Below are 23,998 nucleotides of genomic sequence, written 5' to 3'. Positions count from 1 at the left end.
ACTGGTCTCTCTCCACTTTTGCATGGGTCATTTCAAAGCAGAAGATGTTCCATGCAAGGGGGGACCAGCTTGGCTCCAGGCAGGGCCAGGCAGCCTGAATGGGCCAGCTCCAGCTTTGTGTGTGGACTCCCTGGGACCAGGCTCCAGCTTTGTGTGTGGACTCCCTGGGACCAGGCTCCAGCTTTGTGTGTGGACTCCCTGGGACCAGGCTGCAGCTTTGTGTGTGGACTCCCTGGGACCAGGCTGCAGCTTAGTGTGTGGACTCCCTGGGACCAGGCTGCAGCTTTGTGTGTGGACTCCCTGGGACCAGGCTGCAGCTTTGTGTGTGGACTCCCTGGGACCAGGCTGCAGCTTTGTGTGTGGACTCCCTGGGACCAGGCTGCAGCTTTGTGTGTGGACTCCCTGGGACCAGGCTGCAGCTTTGTGTGTGGACTTCCTGGGACCAGGCTGCAGGGCCTGGAAGAGCCACTGCTTATCTGATCCATCCAGTAAGGGAACAGTTGATTGCCTTAAGGCGATGGGAAATGCCTTCCTTGCTTACTCCCTCTCTCCTCCCTCCTTCCCTCCCTCTCTCTCTTGAGCTGTGTCTCTCTACCTTTCTCTCACTATTTCTTCCCCACTCCGTCTCTCTCTCCCTCCCTCCCTCCCTCCCTCCTTCCCTCTCTCCCTCCCTCTCTCTCTCTGTCACTACTCTCTCTCCCTCTGCCCTACTGTGAGTAGGTGGTTCCTTGCTGTGGTTGATTGGTGCGAGTCTATATAGGAGGAGAGACGCTCTAACAGGCTCAGAGTCTGGTGCCCGCTTGTCACACGTTCCCAATAGGACTACCTGTTTTTTTCCAGTCGTGTCTTTTTCCTGAGGATTGACTTTGTTCTGACAGCATGTCGGAGGTCAAGAAGAGGGGACAAAAAGGGAGAAAAGGAAAGGGTAGAAAAGGACAAAAGAAGGAAGAGGGTGATCCCACGAAAGGTAAAAAAAAAAAAAAAAAGGTTCTGGTGATTTTGGTGTAACATTGTATGTTGTGTGTATATGTTATATATGTGTGTCACTGTCAGAGAGAGAGAGGGATTTGGAGAGAGACTGAGTTTGTGTTACTGTATTACGGAAGTGCGGGACAAAGTAAATCCCCTGGTCTTGTCAAAGCTTGCTGCCAGGTTGTCACATGGATGGCTTTCCTAATGTGGACAGCATGTAGAGGCAGCATGTAGAGGCACAGCATGTAGAGGCACAGCATGTAGAGGAACAGCTAGAGGAACAGCATGTAGAGGCACAGCATGTAGAGGCACAGCATGTAGAGACAGCATGTAGAGGCACAGCATGTAGAGACAGCATGTAGAGGCACAGCATGTAGAGACAGAATGTAGAGACAGCATGTAGAGACAGAATGTAGAGACAGCATGTAGAGACAGCATGTAGAGACAGCATGTAGAGACAGAATGTAGAGACAGCATGTAGAGACAGCATGTAGAGACAGAATGTAGAGACAGCATGTAGAGACAGCATGTAGAGGCACATCTGCTTTTGGCAGAAGCGCATTGGAAGTGCACTGGAGTGAAATAATCTGGCTTTTGTGTACAAACCCACATAAATCCACTCAAACAAGCTCTGGACCTCACAGCAACAAAATACTATTGTATTAGGAAGCCTCTGAAAACTGTCACTATGACTGCTTTTTAAAAGTTTTTATTTATTTATTTATTTATTTATTTATTTATTTATTTATTTATTTATTTATTTATTTATTTATTTATTTATTTATTTATTTATTTATGCTTCATTGTAATATTTTTACAAATGCTCTGACATAAACCACCATTTTAACACACAGTTTTGTTTGAACACTGTGAACAAAACTATTGTTTCCAGAGTTAAACCTGATGTTTATAGCGCTGTACAATATTGCATTATGGATTATTTGTGTTAGGTCATAGCTGAATCACTGTTACAGTACATTTAGTGCTCATCTTTCCTCTGAACCTGTTGTGAGTCATCCAAAATGCAAATCGGTCTGTCTGTTCTGTCTTTTTGCTGGAAGCTAGCCTACTTTGACATTGGGATAGCATGGCAGCTGCTTGTCTTTCAGAGCCACAGACGTAGCAATGTGCTTGCTCAGTGGTGGCTGCTACAAGCCGCAGCATGTCACTGTAGTCTGACCTCAGGTCATGGGGAAGCCCAACCCCCGTTTCAAACACACTAGGACAATACCCACATTTTTGATATGTGGGTACTATGTCATTACTGGCTTGATAGGAGTCAATATCTGAGAGCGCATCTTTACACACTAACAAGGTATTTGGAAGCCATTTCATACTGATTTGTCACTCCTAAAGGCTTCCACATCTCAAAAAGCACCACATTTCATGAAAATGCTAAACTAAACTCAGTTGTTCTTATAAGTTATGAAGATGCTCTTGGTTGGAGGCTACACGGAGGTAGTTTTCAGAAAACAAGACTGAGTTTAACATGGCATTGTCGAGAATCCCCCCCCCCCCCCCCCCTCTCTTTTTTGTAGGGCTTCAGGGTTTTGAAGTTGCACCAATTAGTTTTTGGCTTGGGTTAGTGTGGTCTGTGGTCAATTTTCCCTTTATGTTACAAAAACAAAGTTGAACACATGTATATCGTAAAAAATAATTAGCAAGTCATTGGTTTGGAAGTGATCTCCAAACATGTAAGATAAGTAGCTAAAGGCTCCAAAATGGGTCCTCAGGAGAGAAAGAAAGAACACTTCAGCCTGAAGCTGGTCCTGCAATACATTTTGTAGCCATGTAATAAATTGTCCATGAGTGACATCACTGTGTTTAAGATGTGGTTTGTTAATAAATCATGCCAATCAATCAATATACAGACCACACAGGCAGCACTGCATGTACACAGTAGAACTGAATGAAATGAGTACAGAATCCTGTGACAACAATAACACGACTTGGGTTTTGTGACAACAGTTGAACACAGCATTTTCAGCTAAAGGTTGGTGCTAAACTGTTGACAAAACTAAAGTAAAACCACTTGGTCAATGTTAGGGTTAGGGTAAATAATAAAAAACCTTTGCTGAAAATGTAAATGCTATACACAAGCTGGAAATTGAACTGTGATCACTAGCATTGAAGGTAAACCCATACGCCCACGACAAATTATGTTAATTTCGCATACATGTGAGATCAGGTTGAATAAAACAACTTCAGTTCAGGTTAGGTTGAGGTAAATAAATTTAATTATCTTACATTTTTTAATGTTCAACAGTTTCTGCTGCTCTGTGTGCATGACTACCAGATTGAGAGCAGACGGATCTTCTCACAGAAAAACATGAAATGAACACGACATGTTAACAGCGTTATATTTACCTATTCCCCAGGACAATATGGTTACATGAAGGAGACACGACTATAAACAGGAAGTAGTAGTGTGACATTGTAATAGCATGGTGGTAGTAAGGATGTTGTGGTGGGTAGAGGGGTATACGTTTGCCTTCGATGTCAGCGACCAGGGTTTGATTCCCAGCATTACATTTTTTAACAAATGTTTTTGTTATTAGTTTCTTTTCGTTTTTTTCTTATTATGGTCGTAGGCCTATTTAAATTTGTGGTGGAGGAACGCAATTTAGATCACGGTGAAGGTATGTTTCTTTCACATTGAACGTGTCTACAACAGGAAAATCGTCATTTTAGAGGTTGTGTTCATTCATTTTGCATATTTTTGTGAGATCACGTTGAATGAGAGGATATGACAAACTCAAATTTGACAGCATATCAATATTCAACCAAGTCTCTTCCTCCACTTTGAGTGCACAGTACATAAATGTGCAGATGTAATCTTGCATCTTGGGCCCATACGTGTCAACTGACACAATCAAATGATCTCCACATTCCTCCTGGTATCACACACATTATTTTGAATTATGCGAGGGATGATGCTAGGCTTGAAATATGTTGACTTCTTTGTTTCCTTGTGTTGGCTTAAACATTGCATTAATGCAACACTGCGCTGTGCACTGTGGATAATTTATTGGTTTAATATAATCGTGTATATTCATGTGCTTGTATGTGTGTGTGTGTGTGTGTGTGTGTGAGAGAGAGAGAGAGAGAGAGAGAGAGAGAGTGTGTGTGTGTGTGTGTGTGTGTGTGTGTGTGTGTGTGTGTGTGTGTGTGTGTGTGTGTGTAGTGCAGTTGAAAGACATGCATGTACTGTATGTATGTAAGGGGAGGTACAGTGGTGCAGTGGTAAGCACTATCGCCTCACAGCTCGAAGGTCGTGGGTTCGATTCCCACCTGGGCCGATGTGAACACTGAAGGAATGCGTGCCCGTCCGCATGTCCTCGAGTGCCCACCACCCGGGTGGGGGTCGGCAAAATGGCCTTTCTGTGTGGAGTTTGCATGTTCTCCCCGTGCCTCCCGGGGGTCTCCTTCATATAGGAACCCCCTTCACAAAAACATGCAACATCCTGGTTGCTTATATGGTTCCTCCTCTGATCGTTAAGGGCGCCTGTTCAGAGGGAGGGGAACTGGTTGGAATAGCGTGAACCTCCCACGTGCTATGTCCTACCGGTGAAGTTTCCTCGGGCAGGTGAAAAGAAGCGGCTGACTTGACTGCCCATGTCTCGGAGGATGCATGGAATCAGTCTCGGCTCTCCCCAGATCGGCAGAGGATGGAGTAGCAACCAGGATTGAGTAATTCAAATGAGCACTAAACGGGGGATAAAAATGGGATAAAAAATCGGGAAAAAAACATTAAAAAAAAAAAAAAAAAAAATGTATGTAACCCTATCAACATATAGGTTTAAGGAGATAACCACATAGCAGTTAGGCGATTCCGTTCCACTGGCGATGGCGATACAATTTCATACAATTTTGTAAAAATTTGTGAAAAGTCTGAAACTCTCGTCACATTTCTGATTATGTTCCTCCTCCACAAATTGGAGACAATAGCACCAACTGGACATGCTATTTTCATTTCCTGTTCATCATATGAAAATGTTAGCTAACAATTAAAGGAGAATTCCGTTTTTTTGCAACCTGGACATTATTTCCATTTCATTCCCTTGCATTGAATGATCATTTGTTTTGAACTATGACCTGAAAACGAAGAAAACGGGGCATCTGAAATGCTTCTATTTACATCTTGTAAATATGTTATTTTCTGATACACAGCGGCACATATCTTTATTATATCATAGATACAATGACAGAAAATGAACAATCTAGCGTTATTTACCTTGGTTTACCCCTGGCTCTGCTGTCCGTCACATTGATAGCAGCTCCTCACCCTCCCACTCCTTGTAATCCATATAACGTTATTCCAGACCGGCTCAAATAAATACACGCAGCCATTGAATTCATCGTGCATAATCTCGAGATCAGATATTTGTGCGAATGGCAGGGCAAAGTTCAGAGCTCAGAGCAGTCAATCTGTAGCTAATACTGTAGCATGCTAAACACGGCTGATAATACAGACAGAACCCGACCCAGCCCGACGGGCTCGTGCCGGGTTCGGGCTGACAATTTATGCTAAGTGGTCGGGTCGGGCTTGGGCTTCAAGTTATTAGGGTCGGTTCGGGTCAGTTTTGAATTTTCAGGCCTGTTGAGAACTCTAAAACAAGGCCGGATCTTGTGCAGACCCACAGCACTCCCTCTAGAGGCCATCTGATGAAGCGCATCACCTCACTAACGGCTTGTGCACTGCACACTGCAGCAAAAAAAAATCCGTGTAGACTGTAGACGCCTGGTCGCTTGGTGCTGCAGCTTGATTCGCTGTCTTGCTGTCTTTCCATCTTCAATTGGTCGATTTCAAATTGGCACCTCCTCTTGTCGCTGTTGTCTGCCGCTCCTCGCCTTGCAAAGCGTGCTGGGATCGCTGCGGTGTGCACAAGCCATAAGTGTTCCTGACTGAGTGAACTGAGTGGGCATTTTCGTGTGCATATATATGTTTTGCAAACAATAACTGGCAAACTATTTAGCTAGCCAGCCAATACAGCTTGACTCTCTATGCAGTTGGCAGACTAAGTAAAGCCTTAGAGTCTATAAAACATCTCTAAATATGTATGGAAATGCTCCATTTATTTGGGTCTTTTGGATAAAGTTCACTTGTGAGCTAGCCAGCAAGCAGACAGCAGTATAGCTCTTTGAAGCTGTGTAACAGTTTTATTTTGAACGTACTCTGCAGCTGGGAGTTGCATCTGCCAGTTTATGAAATAATTTCCATTTGTTCTGACCTGGTGGGTCAGTCAGAAACCGCTTAAAACAAAGGCCGTGAATCATATTTCAACACAACGTTATGAGTGCAACTTATGTACCTTACCCTGCTGAGCCGCTATGACACAGCTAACTATTTTTGACAGTTACAAGGGCTTTCTTTCTTTGACAATTTTACAACGCCAACAGAAATGAAATCACTATGTTATGCAAGAAATTCCACCACAAACAGTTTTTTTGGGGGGTGCCATATATATAGCTGATATTAGTAGAGGGAATCTGAATGCCATATGGTTTTGTTTCTCATCATGAGCAATTTGGAAAATTATTTTGGAATTCCAAAGATGAACTGGAAAAAGTCACCTAAATCAGTCGGACAAACAAGGTAAATGTGCAAAAGTACAATTATGTTGTGTGTTTTGATAATATGCCACAAAACAATACCAGGCCAGAGTCCCAGTGTCCACCAAACTAGATTTGAAGGTCACGTAGCGGCCTGATAATCTATATACTCTTCAGAAAATTCCCTTCTATGGGTTGGCATGAAGTCATGTCAAACTGTAGATACAGTACAGTCCATTTTGACAAGGCCAGTGACCACAGTTCAATACTGGAATTGGGGTTTTAGATGCCTCGGATCCACAAGCCAATAATGTGATCACAATCAAAAGTTGTTCATATCAGTCGATAACAGTAATTATCACAATATTAAATCATGATGTCTGTTGTATAAAGGGTAACTACAGCAGCTCTGGAGGAAAACCTATTTTCTGGCAATGGTGGAAAGAAGAATGGCAGATTGGTAGCCTACCATTTTTGAAAGTGTTCAAAGCGTCGAACTCTATATATTTATTCCAAATTTGCTGCTTTTAAGCAAATCTGAATGGTTTGGCCTATTCTGTTCTAATGCTATTTGTGATGGTTTTGTCGCTCTCTTGCTACTGAGGAGTAATGCTAGATCACTGGTTCTTGGGGGTCGACTTGCATTCTATTACTCTAAAGATGATATTGTTTCAAATGATGAAACAGTTCCTAGTAGAACCTGACTTTGTTTGCACGGATGTTTGCCACAATGCATGCTTCACTGTTTCTTGTCAGACTTTCTTTGAGGTGAGGTTAGGTGTCTCTATCCACTGTGTTAGCAACCAAAACCTTAGCATGTGTTGCTCTGGTGGATGTGTTTTTTTCCACTGTGCAACAAAATTCACATAATGGTAGGAATAGTAGGAATCTTGCTCAAGATGTGACAGAAGGTGCTAGGAAAGTGAAAGTATAGCTATTTCAGTTAAAAAGAATGAAAGTAAAAGTATAGCTATTTCAGTTAAAAACAATGAAAGTAAAAGTATAGTTTACCAAAGCCCTTGTAACAGTTGCAAATATGCCTACTACGGTATGTTTTTAGAACATTGTTTGGTTACAGTAACATATTAAGTCACTGGGTGGCACTCCTTGTTTTTACTGAGACTGAGTTGCAGGAACAGGTTGAGTAATGTTACTGTTCCCAGTGCATCTCCCGACGAGCAGCTTGTCTCTTCAGTAACAATTTGGTCTGTGTTAAACTATATCAATCTAGATGTACTGTATGTTGAGAGATGATATAGTGCTTGACAATGGTTGACAGTAATGTTTATTTACAGTCTATGATTATAGGTGAATAATGTGCTCCTAGGCTACATGTGTGAAATAAAGATGTCGCCTGGCTGTGTCATGCTGTCCAGGAGCAGCCTACTTCCCATAAAGCTAATGTAGCTAAGACACGATCAAACATGTTACATACTGTAATGTTACTGTGGTTACATTGGAGCTCAAAGACAATTTTGTTTTTGTTTTTTGTCTTAAGGAATAGTTCACCTAAAAAAAATCAGGTCACGTCAACGCTGGTGAATTTGTATGTCCACATTAATGAGTTTGCTAGCATAGCTCCATGTTAGCCTTCTCCAAGTGTCTGAGCGCAGGATAGGAAATTAGCGAGGGCTCAGGGCAAAATCCCCCTAAAAAATAGCCCTTGGAATTGGAATGATGGGGGGCTTTTAAATGCCCCCTAAAATAAAGAGTTTAATATGTTATGTATTCTAATGTTATTCTGTATTTGCAAAGCGTGACAAATGGCCAGCTAGGCATCCGCACAACCCCCCGCCCCATCCTACTAGTGTTATTTACCTCAGTGACAGGCAGCACACTAGCTATGAATCAAAATTATATAGAAACAGTCGCAGAGAGTCCCGCTCTGCCCACGGCCTAAAAAAGCTGTCTACTGTTGATATATGTTTTTTGTCTTTTGCCATAGGGCATGTTATTTGAAAAGTTTTTGTTAAGTACTACATAACATGCCAGACAATCAACAGTGTTGTTGAGATAGGAAATGAGGATTTTAAACTGTGATTGTTTATAAACTTTTAGAAATAAAATATGCTTGGATAAGAGTCATTGATTGGTCTGTCAGGCAACATACATGTAAGTGCAACTAAGGTATTTCCCACATTTGATAAAATTGCCCTGGAAATTATACAAAATGCCCCCGAAACATATTTTACCATGGCAGAAAAAGCCCTTGTTGAAAAAAGCTTATTTCCTACCCTAGGTCTGAGGACTATTCGCACATGCAAGGCCCATTCGTCTGGTTGTCTCACCATGCAATGTGCCTTTTGTCAGTGGGCAGTAATATGTAACATAACATGAAAGTAATGTGGGATACTGTTGTCTTGGAAAGAAAACACAAGGGCATGCCCCAAAGACTCCCTTTCCAACCTAAAACAGCCATGTTCAGTCAATAATGTGAGCAATGCATTGTTAATTCATTGAGTGACTTTGTTGCTTGAACCTCTTTCTGGGGTGAGTTCTGAATTTTCCAACTGTTCCCCAAGGCATGAGCTGTTGACATGCAGGATAGGCTTCTATTCTCCAATTTGATTTTTATAGTCCGTGTCTGCAGCTGCCCCTCCGCTTCAAACAGAGAGAATTGGCCTGTTGTTAAGACACGGGTTTATCAATGTTATCTTACACTTTGTTTCCACTAGCACAGTGGAAATGAGACATCCATTTGTCTTAAAAAAGATTATTCAATTTCCCATGATAAGAACTATTTATTGGCTTGTTGGCATACTATACACACAGTTAACATGCTTTAGTTCATGTATTTTCAGTTTTGACTGTATTGAGTTGTGTAAATCCAACCCATTCTCATGATGCTGTTTGTTCACATCTCTGTCAGATGGGCAAATATATCATTGAGATAATCTACTTTCTTGTTGTCTATACTCATTGGCACAATAATAAAGAATACTGACCGCTTCTAACGTGTGGCCAGTATTCTTCACTGATATTGATCAGTGGTTTATGTGCTTATGTAACTGAGCGAATGAGAGTCATCGTGAGTCCAGAGTGGTAGCGAGTAGGTTGGTTAAACTCACTCCCCAGTATAAAAGCCTGTTAACCAGCTCCGCCAAGGGAGCATAGCTCTCTTGGTGTAGTGGTTAAATGGTAAAATGGCCTGCATTTATATAGCACTTTTATCCAAAGCACTTTACAATGAGCAGGTACATTCACCCATTCACACAGACATTCATACACTGATGGCAGCCAGCTAACACGCAGGGTGCTGGCACAGCCATCGGGAGCAATTTGGGGTTCAGTATCTTGCTCAAGGACAATTCAACATGCAGACTGGAGGAGGTGGGAATCGAACCTCCGACTTATTTTATCCAAAGCGATTAGTGGACGACCCGTTCTACCTCCTGAGGTACAGCCACCCTGCCCCGCTGGTTAGCTTTGTGGCGCTTTGTGGGATCGAATCCCACCTCCACTCCTGGGCAAGCTCTTAACATGGGTTTAACACAACGCAGGTTACAGTTAGTCCATGCATAAATAATAAAGTGGCCAGGCCACATGTACAAATAGAGCTGTACACACCTATTTGATCTGCTCTTAATTGTTTCTTGCAAAATGGGCTGTTAAAAAGTCACTGAGGTAATCCAAGTATCTATGATACTAGTCTCACTACCACACCGATTTTTAGGCCATGCTATGAATATTCTATTTACAATATTCTATTTAGTGCAAGTGTTCTTTTTTTATTCTTCAGAATCATCTATTCTAGGAGGATTCTATTTTAAGAATTTTGGATGATGAATTCAATATTGGGATATTCATAGTCTGGAAGGATTCAGTCAATCAACTATGAGATGTAGCCAAGTTATCACATTTTGGAAGTAATATTTAATTTACTCATGAAGTAATATTTTATACTTCTTTTGTTACTTGATAGGAAGCTATCTTTTTGTGGGGGTATAATGAATTCATAACAAATTAATTAGCTGAATAAGACAGACACAGTTTTTATTGTAGACAAGAACAAGAACAGAAATGTACTCACCATCATAACACAATCAATCAATCAATCAATCAATCAATCAATCAATCAATCAATCAATCAAATACATTAATATCTGTATCTCAAAACTAGAATGCATGTGTCATACATTTTTGGTAGTAGTTTTGGTTTGATTAGTTTGACCAAGTCTCGTCTTAGTTCAAACTGCATCCTCTAGGACAAAGCTTGTTTCATTTGCTTGGCAAATACTGAGCTGTGTCTAGCCTAGGTGAAGTACTTAGCAATTTTCTTTATGGTCTAACCTCATTCCTCTGTTCTCTGACATGACTAACAAGGATTTCCTCAGGCAATCTATGCTGAGGTGAATCCAGTAGAGATGAGTACTGTATATATAAATCATGTACAGTAGATCATTATACAGACTTGGTGACATGCGCTTCAGGTAACACATGAACTCCAGGACCTTGATGAAAACGTGGCACATTCCTCGATATTATTTCAATCTTATCTGATGTAGACTGTGATGCACAGTTGATTTCACTACTGTTGACAAAATGTACTATTGTAAGTCGCTTTGGATAAAAGTGTCTGCTAAATGACATAATGTAATGTAATCTTTATGCCAGCTTTCGTTAGGTCAAAGTAGGGCTTTCACAGACTAGTCGACTACCAAAACCACTGTGCATCATAGTTGACTAATTGTTCATCTGTGATTTTAGGAATATACAATACTGTATAAATAAATAAATTGAACATAGATTTGTTTGAATAATCATTTTCTATGTTATGCCATGTTAAATACATTTTATTTTGAGATGGAAAGACTCCCGTCTGCAGTCAAACAGTCGGTATCTCCAGCTCAGACAAGTTGCTGGGGTTTAGCGGCTCATTTGTAAACAGCCTCTCAGAGCCAATCAGGACTCTGCTATTTCACACTCAGGCTATTTCACATACCCACAGGTTGGTCCTGCCTACATTAGCACTTTATTGGTTGCATTTGAGACCTTTTTGACAAGAATTGGTTAAAAAAAAGCATATACAGGATCTCGCTTGACTAATTGACTAGTCCACTACATTTTTGGGAGTAGTCGATGACTACTAAATTTCAGTAGTCGTGAATGCCCTAGCCTAGGTCAAAGTAGGGTCAAGTTATGATGCTGCGAAAAAATTTCATCTGAGATTTCAGTAAGAATTTGTCCTGGTAAATGACATTTTCAACTGAAACAATTCATGAAAATGTGTGCGCTGAAGCTATCAAACATGCTACAGCAAATAGTATTCATGAATGTGCCATGCAGTCATAAAGCTCTGGGTCAGGTGTAATGAGTGTCAGTGGAATGCCATGCTAACAAGTTTGAACAAATACACTACTGTACATTATTGTATTCTAAGTGTTAGATGTTTAGTTAATAAGTTTAAGCACTTTGCCATTAGCCTAATGTGAAAATGAGGGAGATGGGTGGACCATGTGTCATTGTCAGGTCTGAGTATTTTTATATCATCCAAAGAGGTTCATAGTGTCTATACTTTACTTAGATCGTTAGATTTTCTTCTATATCAGACACAGGTTTTCATTCCTACCTGACATGATGTTTCGACGGCAATACTCGAGGTGTTTAGGGTGTTTAGAGGTCGATATTTTTACATCAGTTGCATTGGGAGCCTCACATTTTGGATACTGTCTTGCTGTAGGCATCTGATGAATTTGCACCATTTGCGGAGCTGATTTTAGACCGTAACATATATAGGGCTCTATCTTCCCACTGGCCTTAGGTGCTAAACTGGCGTTGAACGCAAAAAAACGCGCTTTGCACCTGACTCGGGAAGATAGCATCATGTTTTTAGGCCCCGAAATGCACCAAAGAGGTGTGGCGCAGTGCCAGAATAGGCCAGAATGGGCGTTTCGGTCTTAAATACCGGCCTAAAGCTATCTTCCCCCCTGGCGTTAATTTAGCGTATACAGTAGCGCTTTTCAAAACCAGGCCTTATTCAGTGCGCCGGGGATATTATTGTGCATAATTGCGCGCAGCTCTCCTCTGCCATCTCACTCTCTCTCTCTCACTCCCTCTCTCGTGCGTCAGACAGGCACAATGACCGATGAAAAAAAAAGTTGTTATACTGTAGTTTTGAGCCCCTGTCATTCAGAGGCTGTTGCATCATCCTACCTGTGCAGTGGGGTAGAAGAAAAGGTAGCGAGAGCAAATGATATCATTCTGCCCAAACTTTCACCAATCTAATCTCATCATGACATCCAGGGATAGGCTATATTTTTCTAGCCGATGCGTTTAGAACATTCTTTTCAGTTTGATCTAGCTATAGTGTAGCGTATTTACATGCTTGCTGTATTTAAACTGCAGTGAGATTGGTTTGAGAAGCATAATAATATGGAATAATATATATGGAGACAGACGGGGATGAAAGAGGGAGGGGGGGGAGCTCAGAGCGCTTTGGTCGGCTTTTCTGACCGGATTGGATCGCTCCGTGGAATGGAACATGAAAGGGACATTGTGATTCGTTTACTGCACTTCTCCAATGAGCACGTTGTGAATAATTCTATGCTCATGGTTATAATGCTTAAGGCCACGTGTAGCACCGACAGGAAGATAGGAACAGTGCCGGTCCACGCCCACTAATATGGGCTGCGCCAGGCGCTAAGTGCTAATTTAAGGCCAGTGGGACGATAGAGACCATAATGTCTATTCACCCTATATAATCTTATAACTTTTTACAAACCACATTGATGACATTCTGCAAACCCAATTTCCCATTTGAGACTCATCAGCTTCACTCAGCATCTTTGTTTTATGTATTTGTCATGAGAAGGATCACTCACCTCATCTGCACAGCTGCACAGATAAAAAAAAAAAATCATCCTCCTGAAGCACTGTCTAACCAGCTAAATGTAATTTTAGTAACAAACAGCTGTTATTGAACTAAAAATAGATTATTTTCTATTGATCTGTGCTGTATGGGAGCTATTCGGATTCTGACATTTCACTATCTGTGTTTCCAGTGGAAATCAACATGCTAGCACAAAGATTAAGTCAAACAGGCAGTTGCTTTAGTGTATCTTGCAGGGTATTCGCGGGGTCTTGAAAAGTATTAAAAGTTGATAATTAAATTTAGGGAAAATTAAGTATTAAAAAGTCTTAATCGCCATTTGAGAGGCATAACATTTTGTAGCTATTGTGCTGATTGTGTTAAATTAGTATGATATCACCTCATATCAATCGCAGACCGCTGAATTGAATCGATATTGTATTGTGGCAGACTTTGTGATATCAGCAAATATCGTATCTTTGTCCAAAGAATCTATATAATATCGTATCGTGATGAAACGTGTGATTTACACCTTTATCGCTGATGTGACGAAAGTGGTGCTGAGGTCTTAACATATATTGAAAAAGTCTTAAAAAACATCTTAAAAGGCTTACATTTTACTTCAGGATTCCTGCATAATACCCTGTCTTGACATAATCATGACATCTTGTAGTGACAATGGGGAATTGTATTTGTATTTAAAAGCTGAAGCTCATTGGCGCTAAATTGGGAAAAATCAAGTTTACTTGAAGTCAAAGATTGAAGCAATTGACATTATTGTCACTTAGCTGAGCAGAAAGTGTCAGTAAACTTCAAAGCTCACTGCTGTGACATTACTGCACAAATGGAGCAAATCGCATAATAACAATCTTGAGTAGACTATCTCCTTCAGTTGACTACATATCTCCTTCAGTTGACTACCTATCTCCTTCAGTAGACTACATATCTCCTTCAGTTGACTACATATCTCCTTCAGTAGACTACCTATCTCCTTCAGTAGACTACCTATCTCCTTCAGTAGACTACATATCTCCTTCAGTTGACTACATATCTCCTTCAGTAGACTACATATCTCCTTCAGTTGACTACCTATCTCCTTCAGTAGACTACATATCTCCTTCAGTAGACTACATATCTCCTTCAGTTGACTACATATCTCCTTCAGTAGACTACATATCTCCTTCAGTAGACTACCTATCTCCTTCAGTAGACTACATATCTCCTTCAGTTGACTACATATCTCCTTCAGTAGACTACATATCTCCTTCAGTTGACTACGGTACATATCTCCTTCAGTTGACTACCTATCTCCTTCAGTAGACTACATATCTCCTTCAGTTGACTATCTCCTTCAGTAGACTACATATCTCCTTCAGTAGACTACATATCTCCTTCAGTAGACTACATATCTCCTTCAGTAGACTATCTCCTTCAGTAGACTACATATCTCCTTCAGTAGACTACATATCTCCTTCAGTTGGCGCTGTCAGACTTTTTACTGAGACATTTTGACATTAGGTAATATGTGAAGGCCCAATTTGTTTCCATGTTTAGGTGCCATACACAAATAGGGTGATTGATACAGTATGTTATGGCCACGGTTCTGCTACAAGTATACAAACAGTGAGTGAGAAGTCATTCCATGAAGATAGGAAGATAGGACCCATGGCGGAAACAGAGATGTGACCTCTGGCTCATGTCAAGAGTATTAGTACCAAGTGACCAAGGCTGGCAGAGCAGAGGTTCTGTGTCAAGGTGCAGAGGCACTGTCACAAGGTGCAGAGGCACTGTCACAAGGTGCAGAGACACTGTCACAAGGTGCAGAGGCACTGTCACAAGGTTCAGAGACACTGTCACAAGGTGCAGAGACACTGTCACAAGGTGCAGAGACACTGTCACAAGGTGCAGAGACACTGTCACAAGGTGCAGAGACACTGTCACAAGGTGCAGAGGCACTGTCACAAGGTGCAGAGACACTGTCACAAGGTGCAGAGGCACTGTCACAAGGTGCAGACACAAGGTGCAGAGGCACTGTCACAAGGTGCAGAGACACTGTCACAAGGTGCAGAGGCACTGTCAGGTGCAGAGGCACTGTCACAATGTGCAGAGACACTGTCACAAGGTGCAGAGGCACTGTCACAAGGTGCAGAGGCACTGTCACAAGGTGCAGAGGCACTGTCACAAGGTGCAGAGGCACTGTCACAAGGTGCAGAGACACTGTCACAAGGTGCAGAGACACTGTCACAAGGTGCAGAGGCACTGTCAGGTGCAGAGGCACTGTCACAAGGTGCAGAGGCACTGTCACAAGGTGCAGATACACTGTCACAAGGTGCAGAGGCACTGTCACAAGGTGCAGAGACACTGTCACAAGGTGCAGAGACACTGTCACAAGGTGCAGAGGCACTGTCACAAGGTGCAGAGACACTGTCACAAGGTGCAGAGACACTGTCACAAGGTGCAGAGACACTGTCACAAGGTGCAGAGGCACTGTCACAAGGTGCAGAGACACTGTCACAAGGTGCAGAGGCACTGTCACAAGGTGCAGAGACACTGTCACAAGGTGCAGACTGTCACAAGGTGGAGAGGCACTGTCACAAGGTGCAGAGACACTGTCACAAGGTGCAGAGACACTGTCACAAGGTGGAGAGGCACTGTCACAAGGTGCAGAGACACTGTCACAAGGTGGAGAGGCACTGTCACAGATACAGGACAGAGCAGAGGTTCTGTGTCAAGGTGCAGAGGCACTGTCACAGATACAGGACAGAGCAGCCCAATGCACTCACAAAGTACTTGGCTAGAGTATACAGGGCCATCTGCTTTATATCCACATCTACCAGGCTTTACCAGCTTAACAACGATGTCTGCTGTTTGTATGTGAATAATTATGGAGGTGAAATACAGTTTGCTGAGTGGGCATCAGCAATAAGCACCAGAGACCTCTGCAGAATTAACACAGAAAGGTTCCTGCAAAACATAGTATTTACTGTATCTACAGAGCAGAAACATGTATGACTATGACTATCAAAATATTACTCAGTAGCTAACTTATATGGTTTCTTGAAATTGAAAATCGAAATTACTTTCTAATGTCTATACTTGATCAAAATGGGATAAACATGTTTAATGCTTTTCAAATGCATTTTTCATTTCCCTCTAGTCTTATTTTTAGGGTTTAACCAACTGATGTTTGCACTTACCAGAGACTGAAGTGGTATACAGTACATAAGTGTCAATGGTGAGCTTTGTTTGAAAGTGCTGTTGAACAAGCAAACAATACCGTGTAATATTTTCACCTGGAAATGTCTCAGTGAACAATCAATCCTTCCTAACCATATAGACATCAATATTGTCCACTAAACTCCACACAGAAAATGAGAAATGCCATCATCACTCTGTTTTTCTTTCTGCTCAGACATATCGCCTTTACCAGGTCACCGAAATAGGCCAATCTCTCAAAAAGGAGGACACATGGGGATAATTCTGGTGCACCTCCATTTCAATGTTTAATTGCAGTCATTATCTATTGTATTCTTCATTTTGCCTCTTGTGGTTTGTTTGCCTTTGGTTTGCTGTCATCTTTAAGTGGTCGCTGAGAGCAAACAGCAGTAATTTGTAGGACCATGCAGTTCACCACATACATGGAGGTCTCAATGTTTCACATAAGGGCAAAGAACTGTGACGTCTCTGTGGGGAGCCTGTGGGTGTGTGTGTGTGTGTGTGTTTGGCCGGGGGGGGTTATCTTGGCCAGCCCCCGGCTGACCCTTGTTCACCCCTTTTTTTCTGGCTCCGCCCTCGATGATTCTTCTCCTAAACATGTGTGCAGCTGTCAGCTGGCAAGTGTTTTAATCCTGTATTCAGACAATACACACACATGTAATTTCAACAGATTTGCCTTTGAGTAAAAATGACACTAGTTTGAGATGGTGTTTCTTGTTGAAACTTGTCTTGTAAAACTTTTAAAAACTTTTTTCAAACAGATATCTACCAGAACAATGTTATAACTATACTAATAAAGTTTAGAGTCAAGTCTGAATACAAGTGAATACAAAATATAAACATTGTTTTTCACTATGACTTTTACATTACATTCCTTGCATGCCGTCCTTCACTGAGCATAAATGAGGACATCCTCTTTGTTTTGTTTTGTCCAGTCGGGTCATAATGACTGACCAGGAATCCCCAAGACTTTAAACTGGGGCAGTGGATCATCCAAAGCCAAAAGATTACAGTAAAGCTGAAGATTACATCTTTTGGTGTATGAGATCATGAGGTGATTACAGTAATTGTAAGCCTACTGTATCGCAGTAGAAATTCATATGGAACTTATTGAAAGTACTATTGATTAGTAGTGAGGAATTTTTAATTGTCAGAAGGACTTTGGTCATGAATTTCCAAAGTGCTCCAGCCCGTGCAGGGAAAGATGATTGAACTATTCTGTTGTGTGGAAAATATAGATTATCACAAACTAAGCCATCACACTTTTTTTGTTCCTTCTCTTTATATATTTTCATTGTGACAAACTTGTTCTCATCGATATTGTCACAGTCTTATAGGCTTTTCCTGGTCTTGTTTTACCAATTACCAATACCAACTAACTATTGTGAGTTTTTTTTTTTGCATATATTTGTATATTTGTTTGGGTAGTACTTTCCTCATCAGTTTGTGGATGTTTGCTAGATAGTGCTTTAGGTGTTTTTACAGCAGCAAAGCCAGGATGAGATTCAGCCTGTTTATTAGTCTGAGGCAAAGTAGATAATGTCTCTGGTGACAACATCTGGTGGTCACATGAGAGAGTTGTTGGCTCCGTCCATAGAGGCATGATTTGGCTCTACTGCTGTGTTATCGCACTGTTTCTACCAAAACACAAAGCACATGCATCTAAACAGCCTATAGTCAAGTACAGGTGCATATTATAGTTAATAACATTGATCTAAACCGCCTTTAGCCAAGTACAGGTACATATTATAGGACACACGCACATTGATCTAAACAGCCTATAGTCAAGACAAGTACAGGTGCATATTATAGGACACACGCACATTGATCTAAACAGCCTATAGTCAAGACAAGTACAGGTGCATATTATAGTTAATAACATGATGTTTTTTCTCTTTCTCTCTTTTTTAGCTGCTGCTCCAAAGTTGAAACGGATGAGGAATCCATTAATAGTGGACGAGGGAAGCAGGCTCACAGTTAAGTGTGAGGCTACGGGCAATCCTGTCCCCACCTATAGATGGTTCAAAGATGGCAACGAGCTCAAGAAGAGCAAAGAGATCAAAATAAAGAACAGCCAGTGAGTATAAATCACCCATATACTGTAGACCTAACACAAAACATGATAACAACACACACAGGTAACCAAAGTTGGATTAAATTTGAATATATTTTATGTTTGTCATTGTCTGAGCTTATTTATTCACAGGTTAGGTGGATTGTTTATTTATGAGTCAATCATTGTTTTCAATGTATGGTCAAATCATGTTGAGAGAAATACCGTGAACATGTACCGTGAACAGTGAAGTTGGTATCCTTGTAGAATTCACAGATTCTGTATAGTAAACCGTCCTACTGGTGTAAGGATATTGGCACAGGGGAGGTATACAGCAAGGAGACTTTTTATACACGTAAGACATGGTCCTGTTGTCTTATTAAGCAGTTATTCACTCTCCAACCTCCCCCATGTTTAACCCAGTGAGCTGTGCAGACTGTTGCCATGCTGGGGGCGGGGCTACCTGTTGCAGTGAGCTGTGTAGACTGTTGCCATGCTGGGGGCGGGGCTACCTGCCCTGTTGTCTGCCTCTCTGTCCCCCATGTTTCCACTTGTTGTGTTTCCATGCTATTTCCTCCTTGCCCTGATTCCCCTGACTCAGCGATGTGAGTGTTGTCTCCCACAGGAAAAACTCCAGAGTCCAGATCAGCAGAGCCAAACTGGAGGATTCTGGGAATTACACGTGTGTGGTGGAGAATCCGCTGGGAACGGACAACTCTACCGGCACTGTTAACGTCCAAAGCAGTGAGTATTGTGTCCTAGGACCTAAGCAACAAAGCAAAGTTTTACTGGCAGTGTTATTGTTGCAACTGTTGCCAATTGAGAGATCCAAAGGAGCCATCACAAACAGGCATCAATATGCATCGCAAACAGGCATGTAACAGTGTCAATATGCATCACAAACAGGCATGTAACTGTCAATATGCATCACAAACAGGCATGTAACAGTGTCAATATGCATCACAAACAGACATATAACAGTGTCAATATGCATCACAAACAGACATATAACAGTGTCAATATGCATCACAAACAGACATATAACAGTGTCAATATGCATCACAAACAGACGTGTGTGGTGGAGAATCCGCAGTGGCAATATGCATCACAAACGGGCATATAACAGTGGCAATATGCATCACAAACAGACATATAACAGTGTCAATATGCATCACAAACAGACATATAACAGTGGCAATATGCATCACAAACAGGCATGTAACAGTGTCAATATGCATCACAAACAGGCATGTAACAGTGTCAATATGCATCACAAACAGACATATAACAGTGGCAATATGCATCACAAACAGGCATGTAACAGTGTCAATATGCATCACAAACAGGCATGTAACAGTGGCAATATGCATCACAAACAGACATATAACAGTGTCAATATGCATCACAAACAGGAATGTAACAGTGTCAATATGCCTCACAAACAGAAATGTAACAGTGTCAATATGCATCACAAACAGGCTTTTAACAGTGTCAATATGCATCACAAACAGGAATGTAAGTGTCAATATGCATCACAAACAGACATATAACAGTGTCAATATGCATCACAAACAGGAATGTAACAGTGTCAATATGCATCACAAACAGAAATGTAACAGTGGCAATATGCATCACAAACAGGCTTTTAACAGTGTCAATATGCATCACAAACAGAAATGTAATAGTGTCAATATGCATCACAAACAGGCTTTTAACAGTGTCAATATGCATCACAAACAGGCATGCAACAGTGTCAATATGCATCACAAACAGAAATGTAACAGTGTCAATATACATCACAAACAGAAATGTAACAGTGTCAATATGCATCACAAACAGAAATGTAACAGTGGCAATATGCATCACAAACAGGCTTTTAACAGTGTCAATATGCATCACAAACAGAAATGTAACAGTGGCAATATGCATCACAAACAGGCATGTAACAGTGTCAATATGCATCACAAACAGGCATGTAACAGTGTCAATATGCATCACAAACAGGCTTTTAACAGTGTCAATATGCATCACAAACAGGCTTTTAACAGTGTCAATATGCATCACAAACAGGAATGTAACAGTGTCAATATGCATCACAAACAGGCATGTAACAGTGTCAATATGCATCACAAACAGAAATGTAACAGTGTCAATATGCATCACAAACAGGCATGTAACAGTGTCAATATGCATCACAAACAGGCATGTAACAGTGTCAATATGCATCACAAACAGGCATGTAACAGTGTCAATATGCATCACAAACAGGAATGTAACAGTGTCAATATGCATCACAAACGAGCATATGACAGTGTCAATATGCATCACAAACAGGAATGTAACATTGTCAATATGCATCACAAACAGGCATGTAACAGTGTCAATATGCATCACAAACAGGCATATAACAGTGGCAATATGCATCACAAACAGGCTTTTAACAGTGGCAATATGCATGAAGAACAACTGTCCACACATTTGGGTGTTGCTCATTTATCACTAGAATATGAGGTATTTGGAGGTATGTGGAATTTACACACACTATATTATGTGATTTCTCACAATTGGAGTCACTCAGTGCTGTGATTTCACTGTTGGCAGAGTGAAATCACATGTCAGTGCTGGGATTTCACTGTTGGCAGAGTGAAATCACATGTCAGTGCTGGGATTTCACTGTTGGCAGAGTGAAATCACATGTCAGTGCTGTGATTTCACTGCAGAGTGAAATCACATCTCAGTGCTGTTACTTCACTGTTGGCAGAGTGAAATCACATGTCAGTGCTGTGATTTCACTGTAGGCAGAGTGAAATCACATGCAATCAGAGATGTGCAATCTCTTTGGCCTGCAAGAGTGCCTAAATCTCGCCATCGCGAGATGGCCCATGGGACCTGAGGAAGTTAATTCTCCATTCAATTCTCTAGATGTTTTGTAAAATCCTTATAAAAAGAGGGTCAATATAGGAGAGCACTGGTGCACATCCAAAGCGGGAGGTGCTGGTCACAGCAAGACAAATCAAAGTAGTAGATCAAAACAAACTTATCAGGAACAAGTCAATAGAGGGGGACTGCACATTCCACAAATGCGCAGGAATCGGTATGTATATATCCTACCAGTGCTGATTGATTGATTGAGCTATGCATTGAGGGGCGGGCCGTTCTATCACACGGCAAGGTCAACAACAAATGTCTGTGAGTTCACTCATTTTATGAATGAACCTGATGAAGCGCATCTGCGAAAGGCGTATCTGTTGCAAATAAATCATGTGTTTGTGAAAGTCAGCCTTCCTGTGGATTTGTGGAGTGTGCAGACTTGTTCCTGTTTGTTTTTACCTAGTACTCCTTATAAAAAGAGCTTTACATGGACAAATCAAGTTATTCAGCTATATTCAGAATCACCAGAGATCATACAACATTTCACTCGGATAAAAACAAAAAAAAACAAAAAAAACAAAACAAGACAAAACATTTTTTTGCCCCGTTTTTATTTTTGTGTTTTGATCCGAGTTAAATGTTCAATAGAAAAATGAATGGGAATGAAATCCCTTACAGTGAGTGCCATGCCGAATCCGGGAGAGGGCGTGATTTAGGAAGTCTATAAAGCAACAGACTGTAGATTATAGTACAACCTAAAACATAGCTCAAATACCAAAGTTGTAGAAAACTGTCTAGTAGTAGTCTGTGTTACAATTGAACAGAGACGTGCTCACTTGTGGTGTCTGTGCATTGCTGAGTTTAGCGAAGTAGCAGATGAAAGAGATTTGATAACAGCTGCTTCCATTTGGCGGGGTGGTGAGCTTGTGTATGTTGCGACTCATGCGGGTAGTGAGTGTGTGGCTGCTGAGGGTAGCTTGTCGTCTAATATGTGGAGGGAGCCAGCATGAGAAATGAGAGGCACAATTCATGCAACCTCTTCTGAAGGGAGGACTTGATGTTTGCTGGTGTTGGACAGTCACAGAATGATATGGCAGGTTGTCTTGCACACATAGCTCCAAAGTCTGCTTGATGTGCTTGAGGATGTACAGCTCCCTGCATTTAGTTTGAGTTCACCTGGTTGAGGTCTGCTGAATGTTGGCTGATGACTTTGATTTGGTGCAGCACTGACAAGGGGGCTGCGGTGCTGATAGAGTGAGGTGGTGCAGGTGTTGTTCTTCTGCTCAAAGTAATGTGCATCGGCTACACATTTCTTTTCATGCTATTGCTATTGAGGGTGGACCAGGTGTTTCATGCATTGAGCTGCTCCAGAAACGAGGAGGGCCAGAGTGTTGCAATCTGATTTCCAGCCCATTAATATCACCAACATGCTTCCACACCACATTTGGAGAAACAGTGAGAGCTAGAAATAAGATAGGGCCAAGGAGAGTTCCTTGTGCCTCACCACAGTGGAGATACTCCCATTCCCTCTGTTGACCGTGACAGCCTGGCACGAGCTGAGTGCTCACTCAACGTCCTTACATTCACATTTCAGTACAATAACTGTTGCCTGAACTTCCCTCTGCTCTCTTTACATTTGTCAAAGCCATCTTTTAGTGCCATTGTTTAGGCTTAGCAGACTTCAGTTGAGCAACGTTATCAGAGTCGCAGGTCTTCTTCGATGAAGAAAGAGTCCATTGGGTTTTGAGAGTGTGTCAGTGGTTCAAACATGCTAGTCTGATTGCCAACTTGTAACTGTGTGGAAAAGAAGTGACCCATCTTGTAGGCTATTTAAATGGAGTTGAATGTCACTTGGTTTTATGTTCTGACATCTAAAAAGCTTTGGTTCAGTTTTATAGCCACATGTTGCTTATAGGGTTGTGATGCTCTTATTGGCTTCATTCCAGTGTGGTGATGTGCATCGTCTCATGATTGTGCACTATTTAAAGGTTCAGTTAACAAAGAAGTCACACAGTGCTCACATTTATTAAAAATGTATGGGCTAAACAGTGATCACTGAGAGATAATCATGTTTAATGACGACTATAAATATACAATAGATCAGTTTTGCTGTGGACCCTGAAAAGGTCGGGACACCCTGGTGGTACCACCTTGTCACCTGAGTGTGTAATGTAGGTCTGCATGTTACTGGTGGTCCATGAAACTCTAAATTATGATCTTAGGATGCAGACCTAGTGATAATACAACAATATCTGAGAGAAGAGAACATTACAAAGCACTGAAGAAGTAGGCCAAAAGTAGTAGTCATAATGAATGAAACAGCTGAGGAATTTAATGGTCCACTATACAACATTTTCACCTGCTGGGAAAACTTGATATGCCCACATCTGCTGCAAAATATGACTTCCCTTTGATGACTGAGGTGTTAATCGTTGCATTTAACGTGAAGGCACATTTGAGCATGTTTACACCCATGTGCATTCATCTCATATAGACATGTGCGTCTGTGCGCGCACGTGTGTGTA

The 23,998-nt window shown here is 41.4% G+C and overlaps 1 protein-coding gene across 1 annotated transcript in view; it reads left to right on the top strand.

Moving 5' to 3' along the window:
- Window positions 1-803: 803 nt before the first annotated feature.
- Window positions 804-23,998, top strand: part of nrg2a (neuregulin 2a) — a 92,598-nt gene continuing 69,403 nt past the window's right edge. The window contains exons 1-3 of the mRNA XM_083633296.1: window positions 804-967; window positions 18,461-18,626; window positions 19,228-19,346. Of these exons, the coding sequence (XP_083489422.1) occupies window positions 880-967; window positions 18,461-18,626; window positions 19,228-19,346 (373 nt within the window). The 5' untranslated portion in view covers window positions 804-879. The remainder of the gene's footprint in view (window positions 968-18,460; window positions 18,627-19,227; window positions 19,347-23,998) is intronic.

Source organism: Poromitra crassiceps (assembly GCF_964638095.1).
Source record: "Poromitra crassiceps genome assembly, chromosome: 1".
Taxonomy (NCBI): domain Eukaryota; kingdom Metazoa; phylum Chordata; class Actinopteri; order Beryciformes; family Melamphaidae; genus Poromitra; species Poromitra crassiceps.
The sequence above is the reverse complement of the archived record's forward strand: the minus strand, read 5'-3'. Positions and strand labels throughout refer to the sequence as shown.